This window comes from Ascidiella aspersa, chromosome 9 (assembly GCF_963924565.1).
Source record: "Ascidiella aspersa chromosome 9, kaAscAspe10.2, whole genome shotgun sequence".
NCBI lineage: Eukaryota > Metazoa > Chordata > Ascidiacea > Phlebobranchia > Ascidiidae > Ascidiella > Ascidiella aspersa.
In genome coordinates this window covers 231,324-247,667 of record NC_139455.1, presented here as the reverse complement: position 1 = coordinate 247,667, position 16,344 = coordinate 231,324, and the positions used below count along the sequence as shown (strand labels likewise).

General features: G+C 36.7%; 1 protein-coding gene across 1 annotated transcript; it reads left to right on the top strand.

The window, feature by feature from the left end:
- The first annotated feature begins 4,145 nt into the window (after positions 1 to 4,145).
- LOC146131739 (uncharacterized) lies at positions 4,146 to 16,342 on the top strand. The gene is made up of 11 exons (XM_083397034.1): positions 4,146 to 4,329; positions 7,150 to 7,295; positions 8,619 to 8,713; positions 9,157 to 9,331; positions 9,930 to 10,006; positions 10,598 to 10,804; positions 11,061 to 11,200; positions 11,606 to 12,038; positions 12,965 to 13,147; positions 13,846 to 14,123; positions 14,420 to 16,342. The coding sequence occupies exons 1-10, from the start codon at positions 4,146 to 4,148 to the stop codon at positions 14,120 to 14,122; spliced, it is 1,917 nt and encodes a 638-aa protein (XP_083253160.1). The 3' UTR covers position 14,123; positions 14,420 to 16,342.
- The last annotated feature ends 2 nt before the right edge of the window (positions 16,343 to 16,344 follow it).

The window sequence follows — 16,344 nt, the reverse complement described above, 5'->3', positions numbered from 1 at the left end:
CTTATTCGCCTGATATTCCCGCTTGACATGTCGAGGCGAGGCGTCATTCATTTCTCGAGTAGCCTTGTTTCAATCCCGAACCTTGAGTGCTTCGTAAGGCGACAAACTTATCGTCGAGTGCTATACAAACCCACCTATGACGTCACACTAACAATCGCGTAAAGCGAACCTCGTCTCAAGAAAGGATTAAAGCGAGGTTAGAAAGCTCTCAAACTTTTTTGCTTCTGGGTGAAAAACCACATGAGTATTGCTGAGATCTATGGTTTTTACTTTACAGGCTTTATGTTGTAGGCCAGTGCTGTTTAAACCATGTTTGCGATCGAATATTGGTCGGCGTTCTTTTTGATTTAGTGGCCGACCGCTTAAGTTCACGTTGGTAGATTGGTTGAGCTTGTCGTGGGCAAGATTGTTTAAAATTTAGCAAATTTGTAGAAATGGTATAGTTATATACAAAGGCAGTGCATATGGTAATAAATTCAAACTTTTATTCTTATGCAGCCAGGTAGTGTTTTGATTAATTTTAGGGCGATTAAAAAAACGTTTAAAATGCAGTGGTATAGGTTGCTGTTAATTGTTCTACGAATATGAAGCAAAATTTGCACAAAACAAACGTATGAAGTGTTGTTGTCAACATTTATATTGGAAGACATTAAAATAAAATATACACAAATAAAGTACAATTAGAAATAACGCAATAACACCAATAATTACTTTTTTTAAAGTGCCAAAAAATTTAGCTATACTTTCTACTAATAATGAAATACGTTCGTCAATAATAAATAAGACTTTTTAGTGGTAGATTCACCAGTAATGTAAATTTTTATTCAAACTGCTAATTACCCTCATTTAATTTTTCAGTCAAATATTTACCTGTGTTGTGTAATGTGAACCAAACATATTGGACTAAATACCAGCCACAAAGAAGTATAATGTGACGCAAAGGCGTGGATTTTAAGCCAAAGTATTTCCCAGTTAAGTCCCACAAGCTCTGTGCTAACCAACAAGTGCAAATAAGATCAAGTGCACTGCAGAAGTCAACAACAAACCACTTCCTGCACTTCAGCAAGGTAAGATCAATAGCTTTCTCGCTTCAAGGCCACAATGCCAAGTCGGCCAGGTTTTAAAGATTTAAAAATTGCCCCTTTTTCTTGTTTGGAATTGGCGGGTATGTTACTCGATGAAAACATGCATTTTTTAGTTATTGAGTTCTTCTGACACCGATTTTATTATTAATCTGTGTCAGAAAAAACCTTTATAATCTGTACTAACGCCTTATAGCAGAAACAATATATTCAAATATTTTATCTTTATTTCTTTTTTGTGTTACATTTTTATGCCATTTAAAGTTCGCTTGGGAGGAATGTAAAAGCGACCTTAGCTGTTGTTATAACTATAAGAGATTGTTTGTGAAGTTAATTATATGAACGAATGAATCGACCAAAAGGAGCGTAAAAGTGACTTGTTTAATCGAGAAAACGCGATCTTACGTCCCCATCTAATAATTATACGTGAGGTTAGATCTCTAACAAACAAACTTTTTCACTTTGGTCAAGGATTTCAACTAAAGCATTAAATTACTGCCTCATTACCTTGCCTAAATGCCGGGAACTTTCAGGGTCAACATTAAATTGGTGGCTAGCATTTGTGTGAGCTCTATACTTTGGATGCGCGTTTAATCTTGGACTGCTTTGCGTGAGTTCGTTCCGCTATTAGTAAGTTAAAACGACAGAAAACCTTTGCATGTGGTGAACCTAATGCAGTGGTTCCAAAGTTGTTGCCTTACAGCAATTAACATAAATTATAAATAGTTTTTATTAGCAGATTCGTCAAATGGTTAACTGACGTTGAAATTGTAGACATGAACTGTACGCAAGTTTAAAAGCTCACAAAAAGAGCCAAATAGTATTTAAAATATGACTCGGCGTTAGAAATGAAAACCCGTTTGGGAATTATACGGTGTAGTTTGAAGAGATCTAATCAATGCCGATCAAAAAGGGTTAATGTTGGCTGGAGTAATGAATTATAATCAGTCATTATAATTTAGATTTAAAAGTTTATTTTTAACTGTTTATTAGTCGATGTATTTTCCATCTAAACTTTTAATTTGTCACTATATATCATATAACCTACGAATCCATACGTAGCCAGGCAACTGTGGTAACCTTAGTTTCAAGTTTACCTGAAGTGCATTCAGTCGTTTTAGCAAAGCTGGTCACCAACCCAAAGTAGCGTCGAAATTCTTGCCCTAAAACCCTATAATAGCACAGGACGCGCTATCAAAACACGAAGGTCGAAAGGTCCATCAACGTCCGACGTAAGAGCGCATTATCCAATCTGTTGAAGTCGTCAGTTGAACGAATGCGACTTGGGCAGTTCGTTGCGTCTGTTGCTGGGCTAAGGTGATTCTCAAGCCAGATAAACATATGAGAGTTAGTTTGTCTAAGTATACAGAATAGGTTGGAAAACCTAAATTTGACTTTGCTTAAATTGTATTTTAATTTTACTTAAAAAAGGCATTTTTGCGCCATTTTTGTGATCACAATGGTTGTAACAACTGTAGTCCTATACAGATTTAAGTAGCATTGTTTGGGTGTTCCAATTTAACAATATGCTATGTAACGTCATAAAACGATTCTGGTTGTCATAAAGCACATAGAATGTTCGAGTTTTATAAAATTCAGCAAGATTTAGTAAGTTTCCCGTATTATTGTTAAGGTTTAACAGTGAAGGCCGCGACCACAGTGTGTTTGATCATTGTTCAAACTTCGATAAAGTTGGTTACAGGGAACTTTAGATTGCAAACAATAGCTTGAGATCGATAAAAGCTGCCGGAGAAGGTTTCTTGCGCTATATTTGCGAAGCCAGTTTGAAGTCGACCGCCAGATGTTTGAGAAAGGTTTAAGCTGGGCTTTTTGCACGTCTGGCAAGATATGAATCTCGTGGCTAGCTTTTGGTGCGGTTCAATTTGTTAATAGTGGTTTGTAGCTAAACCTTTCAGCTGAAGATTGATTGGAAAAGGTGTTTTATAGCACACTTGACTAGGAAATTCCCAGCTGTCTTTATTTCGGGAATTTGAAGCAAAGTGCCTAAAAGCCGATTGAATTTCATCCGAAGTATTAAAAAAATTCAAAATTATTCTGACATAGGATATAATAACGACCTTAGTCATCAAAGCTTTAAATTTTATTTTTTTCCAATAGTCTAACGTAGCGCTAACTTTAATTAAAACTTAAAAATTTCTAAAAACAAGTGAATTAAGTAAAATTCTAAAAACAAGTGAATTAAGGCCAAAACACAATTTTTTTTTAATCCCTCCACATTAACAGACGGTTACAAAAAGTCCAACTTTTTATGCCACAAAATTTGGCTGTATTCTTTGTTTGATTCGCATTTTATACAAAAACAGGCCTCATTTAAATGGTTAAATATGACGTCATTTTTGTGAAAGGCTGGCTTGTATAGATTTGGTGACAACGCCCCTGTATTCAATACTACCGAGCAAATACAGTTAAATCAATTGGTTTAAAGGAGCTAAAGGCTTATTGACTAGCATCTCGTGCTATGTCTTGCTGTATACGATTAATTAAGCTAGAGTAAATACTGTTTTTGATTTGCAGTTAGAAGCGCGTAAAGTGTACATGAAGTGTTAGCAAAAAAGTGTAAAAATTATCGCCTTTAGTTAGTCTGCGTTACGTTATTGTGGTCAACAAATGCAAAAATAATTAGAAGCAGCCATTGTCCAAAGTTTTTGGCGTTAGCTTTTTGCGAAATATGCTTTATTTACTTGCTATGTAAAAGCTCTATAAGGGTAGTTCTAAAACTTGAGGCAATACCTTTCCAATTTATTAACTGATAGTTAACAAGAAATTATATGGGTATTGGTTTAAATAGTACAGTGCTTATATAAATTTTAAGCGCATTTTTTACTTCTTGTAAACATAAATGGGCCCTACCTAATTTTAAGGAAGCAAAAGGTGTCTACCAAAGATAAAACAAATTCCTGACTTATAAACTGTATTTACACCATTTTGCTTTTTGAAACGTAACAGAAATAACTAAGCACTTGAAAATTGTAAAAAAATAAAAAAAAAAAAAACAGCCAAAAAAATTTGTTGGTATTTGAAAATGACCCTGGTGCTACGGATATGAAGATAGAAGAGGTATATTCGAGGCCCCAGATGAAATACTCCCCTGTCCGCATTCGCCCCTCCAAGCAGGTCCCCCCAGGCGGCCCCAAGGGGGAAACACCTGACCCACCTCGGAAATCTGGGGCCAAGAAAAACGGGGGCATTAGGGGCGCGAGCGGTTTATTGTCCCTCTCTACAACTGGTAGGTTGTTTGATAATAAATTGCAAAGAACTAGACTGTACACAAAATAAATTAAAGGACTATATACAAAGAAATTAACTAAAGATGTTACAAGTTTGTATCGAAACGTCTTTATTAAGATGATGTCGATCTACTCGACCTTTTTGGCTTTGAAATTCAATATCGAGCAACATTCCAGATCCGTGCATGGTTTCCCTGGTAGGTTGTTGCTTGATGTAAATTATCCAGGCTAGCAACACAGTTTTTGAATCTTTAAATCTCTTTTATATTTGGGTACACTTTGCACAAATCTGTATTGTTGCTTAAAAAGTAATTGCAAGCCAAAAAGGTCGAGTGAATGGACACCATCTTGATTAACACTAACGAGTTGGGGTTACAATTATGACCTATTTAATTTTTCTATTTCTTTTGATTTAATCAAAGGGCGCTTCTTCTTTCAATCGATAGCCTTCTAAAATGTTGGCCGATTTTTGTTATGCACAATTAAAGCAGCAGAGTTGCAATAACTTGGCTTAAGTACTTGCTTTTATATGGCAATGGCTTGGCCTGAAGTTAAGTTATCTTAGAAATGACTTGTTTACAAACTTATAAAAAGTTATTGAAACTATATTTTTCCACTTTCCTTCGGTTTCTGTAGAGTCGCTTTATCTAACCACTGAAGATCAAATGACAGGGTTTTGATCGCTCAGCATCTTCATTTGCACGCCCCGGGGTCGAACTGGATACAGCTAAGCACAGTTTAAGGGTTAATTTACGCAGCAAATCGTGAAAACATCTCCTCTGTATAAGGTTTACGTCCAACAGGGTTCTTTAAATGTGTCCAGGCGCAGATTTGAATGTAGCGTAAAGTTATTTGTATGCTGGGTTTGCTCAATAGGCTTCTGTTAAGTTTCTAAAAAGGTTGGTAATTTATATTTGTTTACGCTGTTTGCAAAGCTTAAGTTTCAACGTGTTATTAAGTTAAAACAAATTTCGTTGGGAAAATAGTGGACTTATGTTACACAGTAAGAACATTGGTGTGGTGTAATTCTTTGTTTCGGTATTTTTCAAAACAATTATCGGAACAAGTCAAAATATTGTGTATTGTCATTAAAAAGACGTTTTGAGATGAACCGAAACAATACAGTATAAAGGAACGACATAATTTTTGTTATAGTAAGGTATCAGAGAGATGTAACTGTTGTCTGGCAATGTAAAAGGTCAGAAATTTTAAATAGATGTTAGAATATATATTTATACTTCACAAGAAAGACATCGTTAGTCTATCTTAATTCGAAGGAATTAAACAGTGAATAATAATCCGACAGTTGGTTTGTAAACTTGCGACAATAAAACGTGTCAAGTGTTTAGCATCAAACTCAAAACACACTTGCCAGCCTTGCAATAACTCTTATTTGCACAACAGCAATCCATAGCAAGACTTGCGATTAAACTACTAAATCACTGCGCGAAGCAAACAGCGCCTTAACACAACAAGCTTCTTCCAACACGCCGTTTACATTCGCCACTTAGTCACATTTATCACAACCAAGCCTTGGCACTTGTTAAATATCCGGGCTTTTTGTCCAGTTAAGCCCCAATCCAATGTTTGCCGGGTTTTGTTCGCATTTCAATACGAGAGAGTTTAAGGTCAATTGTTTAGCAAATGGCCGGGTATTAAGGCCAGTTTGTAACGGCTACTTAGGGGTGGCCCTCTTTTACCAACTCTTTATTTGCAATCTTTGGAGCATAATCGTTCGAGGTTGTAGTTAGATAGAATGAATATCGAAGCCCATACAGAAGTAGGGAGAATTTTCTAAACGTTTCGAATCAATCTTTTTATTTTTAACGTTCAAAAGATTAGTTATACTTCTAAATGAACTTTGATATTGCTACTATATTCTAAATCATTTTGTGATAAAAGGTGTTTAACAATTACAATAAAACGCAGAGTACGTATCCAATCTTATGCAAATAAACGTAAATAACATTGTGTAAAGATTTGAAATAAATAACTAAAATGCTGCCTACTTTTGTATGGGCTTTAATATTCGTTCTACGTCAAACTACAACTTTAGTCATGGGAAACGGACTTTATTTGGAGCCGGCCATTTATAAAGGACAGCGTGATTTTCTTGTGATTATTCACTTTAACAATAGAAGGGCGCAAGAAATAAATCCGAGACAGCTTTTGTTGCGAAAGGATTAAACCCCGGATGCTGAGCGCTTGGCTTTATCTTGTCCTTCTTTGTAAACCATCTCTAGAATCGCTTCTATTTAAAGATATCTTCGTGAAATCTTTATTTTACCGCTGTTATGTTATCGAGGTTGTGTCTTGGTACAAATGTGAACTTTTTAACCGAAATTTTTGTAGAAATCCTGTTTTAAATGTTCGCTACAAGAATGCTTTTTGTCTTTATTTGTTTTTCAAATCGAAAGTTTTGGTGGATAAATCTAAGCTCAACAAAAAAAGCCACAACAGAGTCACTATGGTTTTATGTGCACATGAGCGTGGACAGAAATAATTACCAAAAGTTGATTATTGTATAAAAAAATCCTAATTAATGGTAAATTTACCTATTATTTGATTTAAATATTGACCAACGTCTTTCACTGAACATTGTAAATAAATGAAGGCTTCGAATTTGTACAAAATAAACTTTACCGAACATCTCCAACGCACATCAGCCTCACATTTTGCTCCGAGCGCCAAAATAAATCCTAACTTTACATTTCTCCCATCAATAATAAAGAAACGCGGTTTGGCAAAAATCAACACAGTCCTGACGTTTTGCGTCCATTATCTCCGCCCACTCTTGACGTACTCGCTTTGTAACGCAGACAACAGGAAGGGCGCCTCCAGCGGCGGATGTGGCCACCAGAAAAGGAAGCAGAATCGTCGAAAAGGAGAAGATTCGAGCAAATCTAGGATGAGACTTGACCAAGTCGCTAAACACGAGGAAAAACTCTATTTGCTCGATTCTGAGGTTCGTGTGAATTCTCGTTAAAACTGAGCAGCTCCGTGAATTAAGTGCAACATACCGGTGTTTCGCAACCTTTTTGCAGCAACCCAAATAGTAAGTTTGAATATAAAAGCGAAGATTTGGCGACACAATTCTATAAACTGAACTTTTTGAAAGCGAACGAAACATAAGAAATTACCGTGATCAGTGTGAATTTAATTAACATCCGCCATATTTTCGTGTTGCTTGTGCATTGTTTCAAATTTTGAAAAAGTTATTGTTATGTCATTTTATTATTTATTTTTTTGTTATACTAAGTCAATAAAAATAGCATATCACCATTTCGCGGTTAAAGCTTAATTTTTGCTAGCCACCAGTTTATAGCAAATATATACGACAAGGAGGTTAGCCATGCAAACCAATATTTCACAAAAAATGTAAAAATACCAAATAATGTCTTTTTTGTAACAAGTAAACGTTGTATGTGAGGCAAACTTGCTGAGAGCCAGTATTTAGGCTGGGCTTGTTGTCAATCGTTGTTATTATCGCCCGTGTTTTGATGTTATTGTGGTATTAGGTTGTGGTCTTGTGTAAATATCGCCACAATATTACAACAACATTTACTAACCTGAACGGCAGGGGTGGAATGGCTTTGTTGCGTAACTGTAGTTGATTGTTGCTCGATACATGCGATAACATTTTCGAATCCAAAGGCCATTTTTGAAAACAACGGGTTTAGTGCCCAACTATGCTGCATTTAATTTCCCATCCATACTAACTTGTTTTTTAATGTGCAAGGGAAATCAAAATAGTATGCGATTCACATAATTATGCCATAAAATGTAATTCTCAAATTTGATCATGTACCAAAAAAATACCACACAAAAAAATGAATCCGGTTTCACAATCAGTTTTTAATGGTTTGTAAACGAAAAACTACTAAATGTTTTTGGCGTGTTTCCAGAATCTTAGGACCATAGAGCAGTGGTTCCCAACCTTTATGTATTGTGGCACCCTACAGATATAGCTTGCGTTACCACCATGTTCGATAAGTGTGCACTGAAACTTCATAACAAACGGGAATTGAAACAACGCCTTATTAACTAAGCCCAAGGATCTCACACAAAAATTGTATCAAGAAGATTACCAATAGAGCAAAAATTAAATCTAATATAATTTGAAATATCTCTCGGCACTCTTGTTTTAGAAATGAGACTCCGGTTGGCAACCACTTACATAAAGTTTACAATAAAATGTTGCCAAATAAAAGGCTTTAGTTATATACAAGACCAGCTCAACAATAGTATATCGATGTTTATGTTATAACTTCAACACTTTGTATTTCAGACGAACCAAGCGATCCTTAAGAACGCGGTTGCAAAAGAAGAACTCTGCCGATTCCTCACCCCGCTGAAGTTCATTGAGATCGACACTTGGAGGAAGTGAGTGCTCATGTTCAACGTTTCTCAAGTTTATTTTATATTTCACCTTATAGGTAACTCTGCAAATGAAAGAATGGTATCAAATAAAACTGGTAATGCACAAGTTAATATCGTATCTTAAATTCCAAAATAAAAATAAAATATTGTTTTTCACTTTTTTTTCGTGAGAAAAAAAGCGCTTCGGCACCGGTGCCTTGAGTGTATTTAGACTCAATTTCTGTTTTACATTGTTGAAATGAAAACAGCTGGTTTCTAAAGTCTACTTATATTTATGACGTCATAAGTATTTCATGCCGACCTTGGTCACGTGAAGCTCAACCTTTCCAGGCGCCCGGGTTAAAAATAAGATCAAGATCCCTTTAGTGTTGTTATCAGGAAGCTTCTTAATGATTTTGTGTTGGATTTCGGCAAAATTAAACTTTTTTTCACTTATTTTTCCCCAGGGAAGTTCCTTATGGATTGAGCAAGGACAATGGTGCAGAGCGCCGTAAGTGGCGGACCCCCTTGGAGATTCTCGCATCCTCTGGGGATCGTGATAACGTGGAGGTCCTCAACATCCACAACTCCTCAATTAGAGGGAGATCTGCTTCACCAGGAGGAAAGATGTCAAGGAGACAGGTGCGTGGTGAACTTTGGGTCAGGGGTCAGGGGTCAGTTAGTCCATAGGTTAGAACAGAATAGGTCGCCAAACATTATTGACCTTGGTTCAGTGGTTTAAACGCCGGTTCCACAAGAAGTTTCATTTGTAGAGTGGCCAGCAACTTTTTGCTAATCTTAACTGTGCAAATGCAAATTTTATGATTTCCTTTAACTTTGTTACGTGTACAGCAACTGTGATCTAGACCTTTTAACGTGCAATTTATCAACGATAACGGCTTTTTTAATTTGCTCATGAATTTGACAAGTTTAGACAATCACGGTCCCTTTAGATCAGTGGTCAGGAACATAGTGTTCTGTCATTAAAGTTTTATAAACTTAGCCAATGCACTTTTTCGCACTTAATGTGCGATCTTTTAAATAAGAACAGAACAAAAGCCTTATTTAAATCATCACTTTATTTCAACCCAAACTATTGATGTTGAAACATGTTACATGACTCATCGAAATACAACCAATATTAATCAGCTTTTTATGGCTCCCTTAGGTAAAAAGTTTCCCGACCTCTGCTTTAGCTCAATCATCCGAAAAATGTTTAACAAAACAACTTATATTCCAGGGTTTATTTTCCGCCCCAGTTCGAACAGCCTTCTCTCAAGCGAAGCGACTTTCCGCAATTCAACAAGAAAAATCAAGGTACGATTTGTTTTGTGGCTTTATTCTGACTTTTGACCACAAAAGCCTTAACGGAATTACACAAGTTGACCTCAATCTATACAGCAGCCCTTGTGGGCTTTTTCTTGTTATGGCTCCATGTGGTTTTGCAAAGCTTAATGTTTGGAAATATGTATTAAAAATAATTAGGTTTATCAGGGTTTATTAATTCATTAACAACGCGGTGACTTATTTAAGTAGATTCTCATCTTACCTTAAATAAATATAGTAAGAATATTAAAGCCCATACAAAAGTAGGGGACACTTTAAACGTTACGAATAAATCTTTACTTATTTTCAACAGGTGAGTGCTGCCCACTTCTATATGGACTTTGATGTCTTATTAAGTCTTAATACCAACCTTTAACCTCCAGTACATATAGAGTGCCATTAAAGGAAACCTTGTAGTTGTAGTTTTTTCCGCTTATTCTTTCCCCATTTCTGTTTTCAAAGTCCAAGTGACCTTTAACCGTAAGCCATGCTTACACAAAAATAATTAACTGCTTAAGGTTAATCGTCTGCACAAGATTGACAAAACGGGTTTTAAATAAAAACTATAAACACACAATCTAGGTTGAACGCCCAAACTGTGGATGACGTCATTCCTTCCGCCCCCAAAGACCCCTCAAGGAGTGACGTCACAAGTAGGGGCAACCCACCGGCATCAGGGGGGTGGCGACCCTCTACCAGCCCGGCCAGACAGCCCCTGATGACCCGGATTAACTCGGAGAAGGGAAAACAAAACGAGAGAAGTTCGAGGAGAAATGTGGATTTGCAAAGGTGGGATTCAATACTTGGTAGTTTGTTACAATTCCTGGTTGTTTTGGCGAAAATATAACAAGCCAATCAAACACTACATGAGGTGGTTTTCGTGATTCACATTTACGACCTTTAACCCACCATGGCTAAATAACCTACGTTTCAATAACCTGGAAAATACCTTAATAATTTGAATGAGCATAGTAATGACGTCATTTGGGTCGTATCGCGAAGTATCGGACCCCCCCCCCCCCTAATCAGGTTATTTTTTTTCTAGGGGCTACTCATCGATTGACAGCGCCCCCAGCGGACGCGCAATCTACGGAACCCGAACGCCCCTCTCATCCAGTTCGTTGCGTCGTTCCGTGCAAACTCTTTCCTCTCATTCGATTAACAACAACATCATGCTTTTAAACGGTACCTTCATTTACAATTTTTGACGCACAACTTTATTCCTGCTTACACAACACTTTCTTCCCTCTAAAAAACATTTTTTTAGCTTGCAATTAATTTGGCTAATTGTCATTTAAACGTGTGAAATTCCACTATTAGTATTCTGCCTTTAAATTCTTTTTTCAGCTTACTTTGGCTTAAAATGATCTATTTTTTCTGTTACCATATATATATTTTATCATAATACTAAAATATGAAAGACAATCTGTTTGAAAAAGTAAAGTAAAAAAAAATCCTTAAGTAATGCCTCAGTTAAATACGTGTTTAGCAGAGAGAAAAAAGCACTTTTGCTTCAGTTTTACAATTACTATTTTTCTACTTGGATGCGATTAAACTTTATAAAATATGTTCCCTTTTTTTTAATTAAAGACAAAGAAAAACGAGCAGACGAACTTCCATCAGTTCAACGACGTCGAACCCCGACCAACGACTTTCGGTTAAACACAGAAAGCGCGACCTCTCGTGGCGTTAACGACTGGAGTCGCTCGACCGTTAGGCGGCAGGCGAGAGACGACCCACCAAGCACTTTGACTTTGTACGAAAACTTGAAACCAAAAGTGCAAATCGATTCGCAAAGCAACGGAGTTAAACTGCAGAGCGCATATTCCGACCCCAACATAGCTTACGGCCCCCGGGGTCCCAGTAGGTCCCAGAACAGGGTGAAACGACATTCCTCAGGCAACCAAAAGGTGCGCAATTATTACGCTGTGGCCTCACAAAACTCTGTTGAAGATTCCAAGCTGAATACGACGAGTTACGTCGTTGAAAGTAAGGCGTTCTGGAAGTTATCGCCGAATCCTGGGTAAGTTGGTTGAAATTGTGCATAAAGTAAGAAATAAAGATTTAACCAAGTTAGTTTTTTTTTGCGCTAAATGCGCTTTTAAATGTTGCTTTGTGGAGCTTTACCTCTGTTTTAAGCAGAATATAAATGTTTTTGCTTAAATTGAATCAACTTAGGTCATTGATAGCGAGTTTATGTGCAAAGTGTTCTATAAATGTTCGATTAAACCATTACTACACAGGAAACTCTAATTTGTCAGGAAATTGACACATATAGTTTTTGGAAGACCATTGCAACTTGCATCCTCGGATTTTGACTCAGTTCAGTTTGTGAAGGGTTAGATTGCAGTTTGTTCACAGATTTATGGTCTTATGGCTTCCCTCAATTATTTGGTATTCATACATCCATGTTTGTTTGTCTAGCTTTACTCTATAAAACCAACCCACCCTACACATAGTTAAATTAGGGAGTTTCTTTTAATCAACCCTAGTATTTATCAATATTACTTATTTATTTCTACTAATTAATGCAAGTGTTTGTAAACGTGACCCTACCCTTGGTATTAAAAGTGGCATAAAATTTTTGCTTTAAAAAGTTGTATGTTTCAAAAAAAAAATAGAAAAAAATGAGACACTTACACGTTATTCAGCAACGGATTTAATTCATATTTTTTTGTTATTGAACGCAACTTGCATAAACGGATATACAGCCTATATTCACCAGTTAATAAGGCGATATTTTATTTTTCTGTGGGTCCAAAGTCTAATTCACGACCTTGACCGGAAGCAATCACAAAAAATCGTGCCACGAACCAAACTAACGAGGGTTGAACACGTAGGTTCGTAAAATCATGAAACGCATCACTTAAATCAACTCCAAGCATTTATTTTTAACCTCGACACAAAACCTCACCGTGCTACAACTCACCTCGCTTCCTATTGGCTTAGAGCGCCGTCAATCAAGCCCGAAGCGCAGCCCTTTCCTGCACGTGTCATCTACCACGGACCTGAAGCCTCAACCCAACGCGCAATGACGTCATCCATACGTCATCACTCGCCCTGGGTGACGCAAGCACTTCCGGAACCAAGCGCAGCGGAGCGGAACGCTGAGAGCGAGGGCTATTACGTGAGGTGAGTGGGTAGTTTGTTGCGTTGGATCGTGAGGTGAGTGGGTAAGTTTTAATGTGATGAGAACAAAACACGCCAATCAAGTTGCGCGTGCTCTGTACGTCTGTGTGTCCTTATATGGAAGTCACGCTTGTGTCGGCGACAGAAATAAACTTGACCGAAAAACGCAAAGTCACCCCGAAAATTAACAATCATCGAAAACTTACGTATAAGGTTGCTGGGTGGTAGAATTATGCTTGAAAAAATCCGGGATTTTGAGTTTTTTAAACTTAATATAATTTTGTGAATTAGCTCCGAGCAAATTATGCGAAAGTGGAAAGGGTGACATTGTTTTGAACCCAGACCGAAAATATCACTTACGTGTTATTTAATTTACATAGAGTTGAGGATTTGCGCTGGTACATTTTTTAATTCTGGTACTAATCACTTTTAAGGAAACAAAATTTAAAACTTCGCTAAAACAAACTTTGGTCAGTTTCAGCTTTTTTTAGATATTTGCACAGAAAAATATAATTGGATGCGTTTAACCGCCAGTGAAAGCGGTTTAATTGTCGTATGATCGGCAGCGATACAACCCTAGTATCGAACGAGTACCGATATTTTTACTTTGTATCGGGTATCGGCTCCGATCCGATATTATTAAACAAGTTTCTAGAAGTTTCCAAAGGCATTGGTTTCCATTAAATCATATTTTTTTGCAGTCGAAAGCACAAGTCGGTCACATTTCGCCTCTCTGATCGCCCGACGCTGCCACCTAGCGACCAAAACAACAACCACATGAGTCCGCGTGGTGTCGCTAAAGTGTCGATGGTGGTTCTTGATGTCGACGAACCGAGGAAAATGCTACCACGAGATGGCGCCCTCACGGCCAGGATCTCCTCACCCAGGACCGGGGGTTCCCCTGGGGCTACATTGACCCCAAGGAGGGGATTCACCGACGTTTTGCGCCAGAGTCAGACGATTCCTTTGCGACCTTGAGGTGATTTGTTGAAAGTACTTCCTACGTCTAGTGTGTTAAACATACATATTAATATTAGGAATGTTAGTTACTTGGTATTTCGATACCGATACTTTATATTTTTGGCAAAAATTATCGCGATCCGATAGAAAATGACGTCATTACAAGTTGACAAAGCAATATTTCTGAAAATTGTGCAAAAGTTTCCCGAGTTGTTATGAACAAATGTTTAGCGCCGAAAACTTATGTCTGATAGTTAATATTATATTTTCTAAAAAAATTAAAAGTACCTTGGCTAAACTTGCAATATAAATTAGGTATCGGATCGGCAGCGATACAAACCCTATTATCGGACGGATGAATACCGATACTACCACTTGGTATCGGGCATCGGCTCTCATCCGATATGATACAACACCCAAACCTAATAATATATACAATACTTACTTTGAAAAGTGTAGGGCAGTTGTTCATAATCTGTAAACTGCTAAAAACCAAAACAACTGCATTTTTTGTTCTTTTTTAATTGAACTCTGTCGGGTTTATTAAAAAAGAAATGTTTTTATATGTAATTGTCAAAAGACCAACACAATACCAAACTTTAAGCATAAATAACTAAAATAGTTCTGGAAGTAAGTATATTGATTTTAAAGAGTAGATTGAGCTAATTAATGGTTTAAGTTGATTTCCGTTCAGTTGTGTGGATAGTTACATCACTTTTTTTCATACTAGTGCTGTGTTTATCTCAAAAGCGTAAATTGTAAAATGAAATAAATGTAAAATTTATTGTTACCACATCTTAGTTCAAACTATGCTTCCGTGTAGCTTAAGTCAGATGACAATCAACTATTCGTTTAGCAATGTTATTTATGGCACTTTTTTTACATTATATTAACAACCGTGTCGTATTATCACTTTCTCATGACCTATTTTCACATTTAGTCGCTTTATATTACCTGTATGTTATCTCTCTATTTCGAGGTGGTTATTATGTTGGAATGAAAGAAATGTTTATTTGTCAAATGAGCTGCTTTCAAATCACAAGTTTCACTGATTCGCCACTGAATCGCACTTTTTACCTGATCTATGTTTTTTTGCAAAATTAATTTGTGTTTTGGAGCCTAATGTTTAATGTTGTGGTTCACTTTCCATGAATATCAAACCCATACATAAGAGAATGATATTTAGACTGTTTACAAAAACAGCTATAAAACATAAAATGTTTCTTTTATAAATATTTCGCATATTCATTTTTTTACTTTGAAAAAAAAATGGGTGTTTCGTAGATGTTTTGAAAAAATTGTGAACCATTTAAAATCTTCTGCGTACTTATGCTTGGGCTTATTCCCTCTAAGTTGTTTCTTGCTTAAAGTTATGATTTATGTCACGTTCTCATGGAATCGTGTTTTAACTGGGACCCGGAAATGAAAAACTGCGCTGACTCGTTCAAAACTCGCCGCCAACTCATTTCACGAATTCCAGTTGCACGTCCCTCTTCATCAAATGCTGCGAGCAATTGACGATCTTGCGCAGATAGCTAGCGAGAACTGGCGCTATATTTACACGCCCGGTTCTTTCTTGGCAGTGAATGCGCATTGTAGGCGCTTAAAATACTTCTTATTATTTAATCTGTTGCGCCCTGACCCCAGTTTATGCAACACGAGACTCTGAATCATGACATTTCTGTTTATTTCGGTTTCCTTGGTTCAAACCGCAAAGCAAACCAATACAGCAAAGCTTTTATGATAAAAGACCAATTCATAACATTGTATAAAACAATTCAAATTGCCTTATCTAAAAACACTTTATCCATCGTATTTAACTAAAATCGGATATCTCTCGCAAATACCGTTTTCAACTTCGCTGCATTTATTTTATAAATCGTTCTACTTTTTGATTGCTTATGTTAATTAAAGACCTCGAAAAATTGTTTTACCCCCGTTTTGTAAAATTTTCTTAAATAAACCAAATTGTTTAATAACTTTGCTTGGAATTTGCATATTTTTGGCCATTCCGTTGTTAATTTTAGCTTAACTTTTTCGTTTTAGTCAAGTTGTGGATTTTGGCAAAGCTGCACTTGAGACTTTTGTAAGCGATATGTTTTAAGTTGTGTTTTTGGTTTACCGCACGGAATATAAGCTCTTAAGCAGGCAAGTGGCCTTGTTTTTCACTTGTTACTTTACTTCCTACACTTTTTTACATTTCTTCTGCTTTATTTGCTTTATAGCTTTTCTATTTTGTG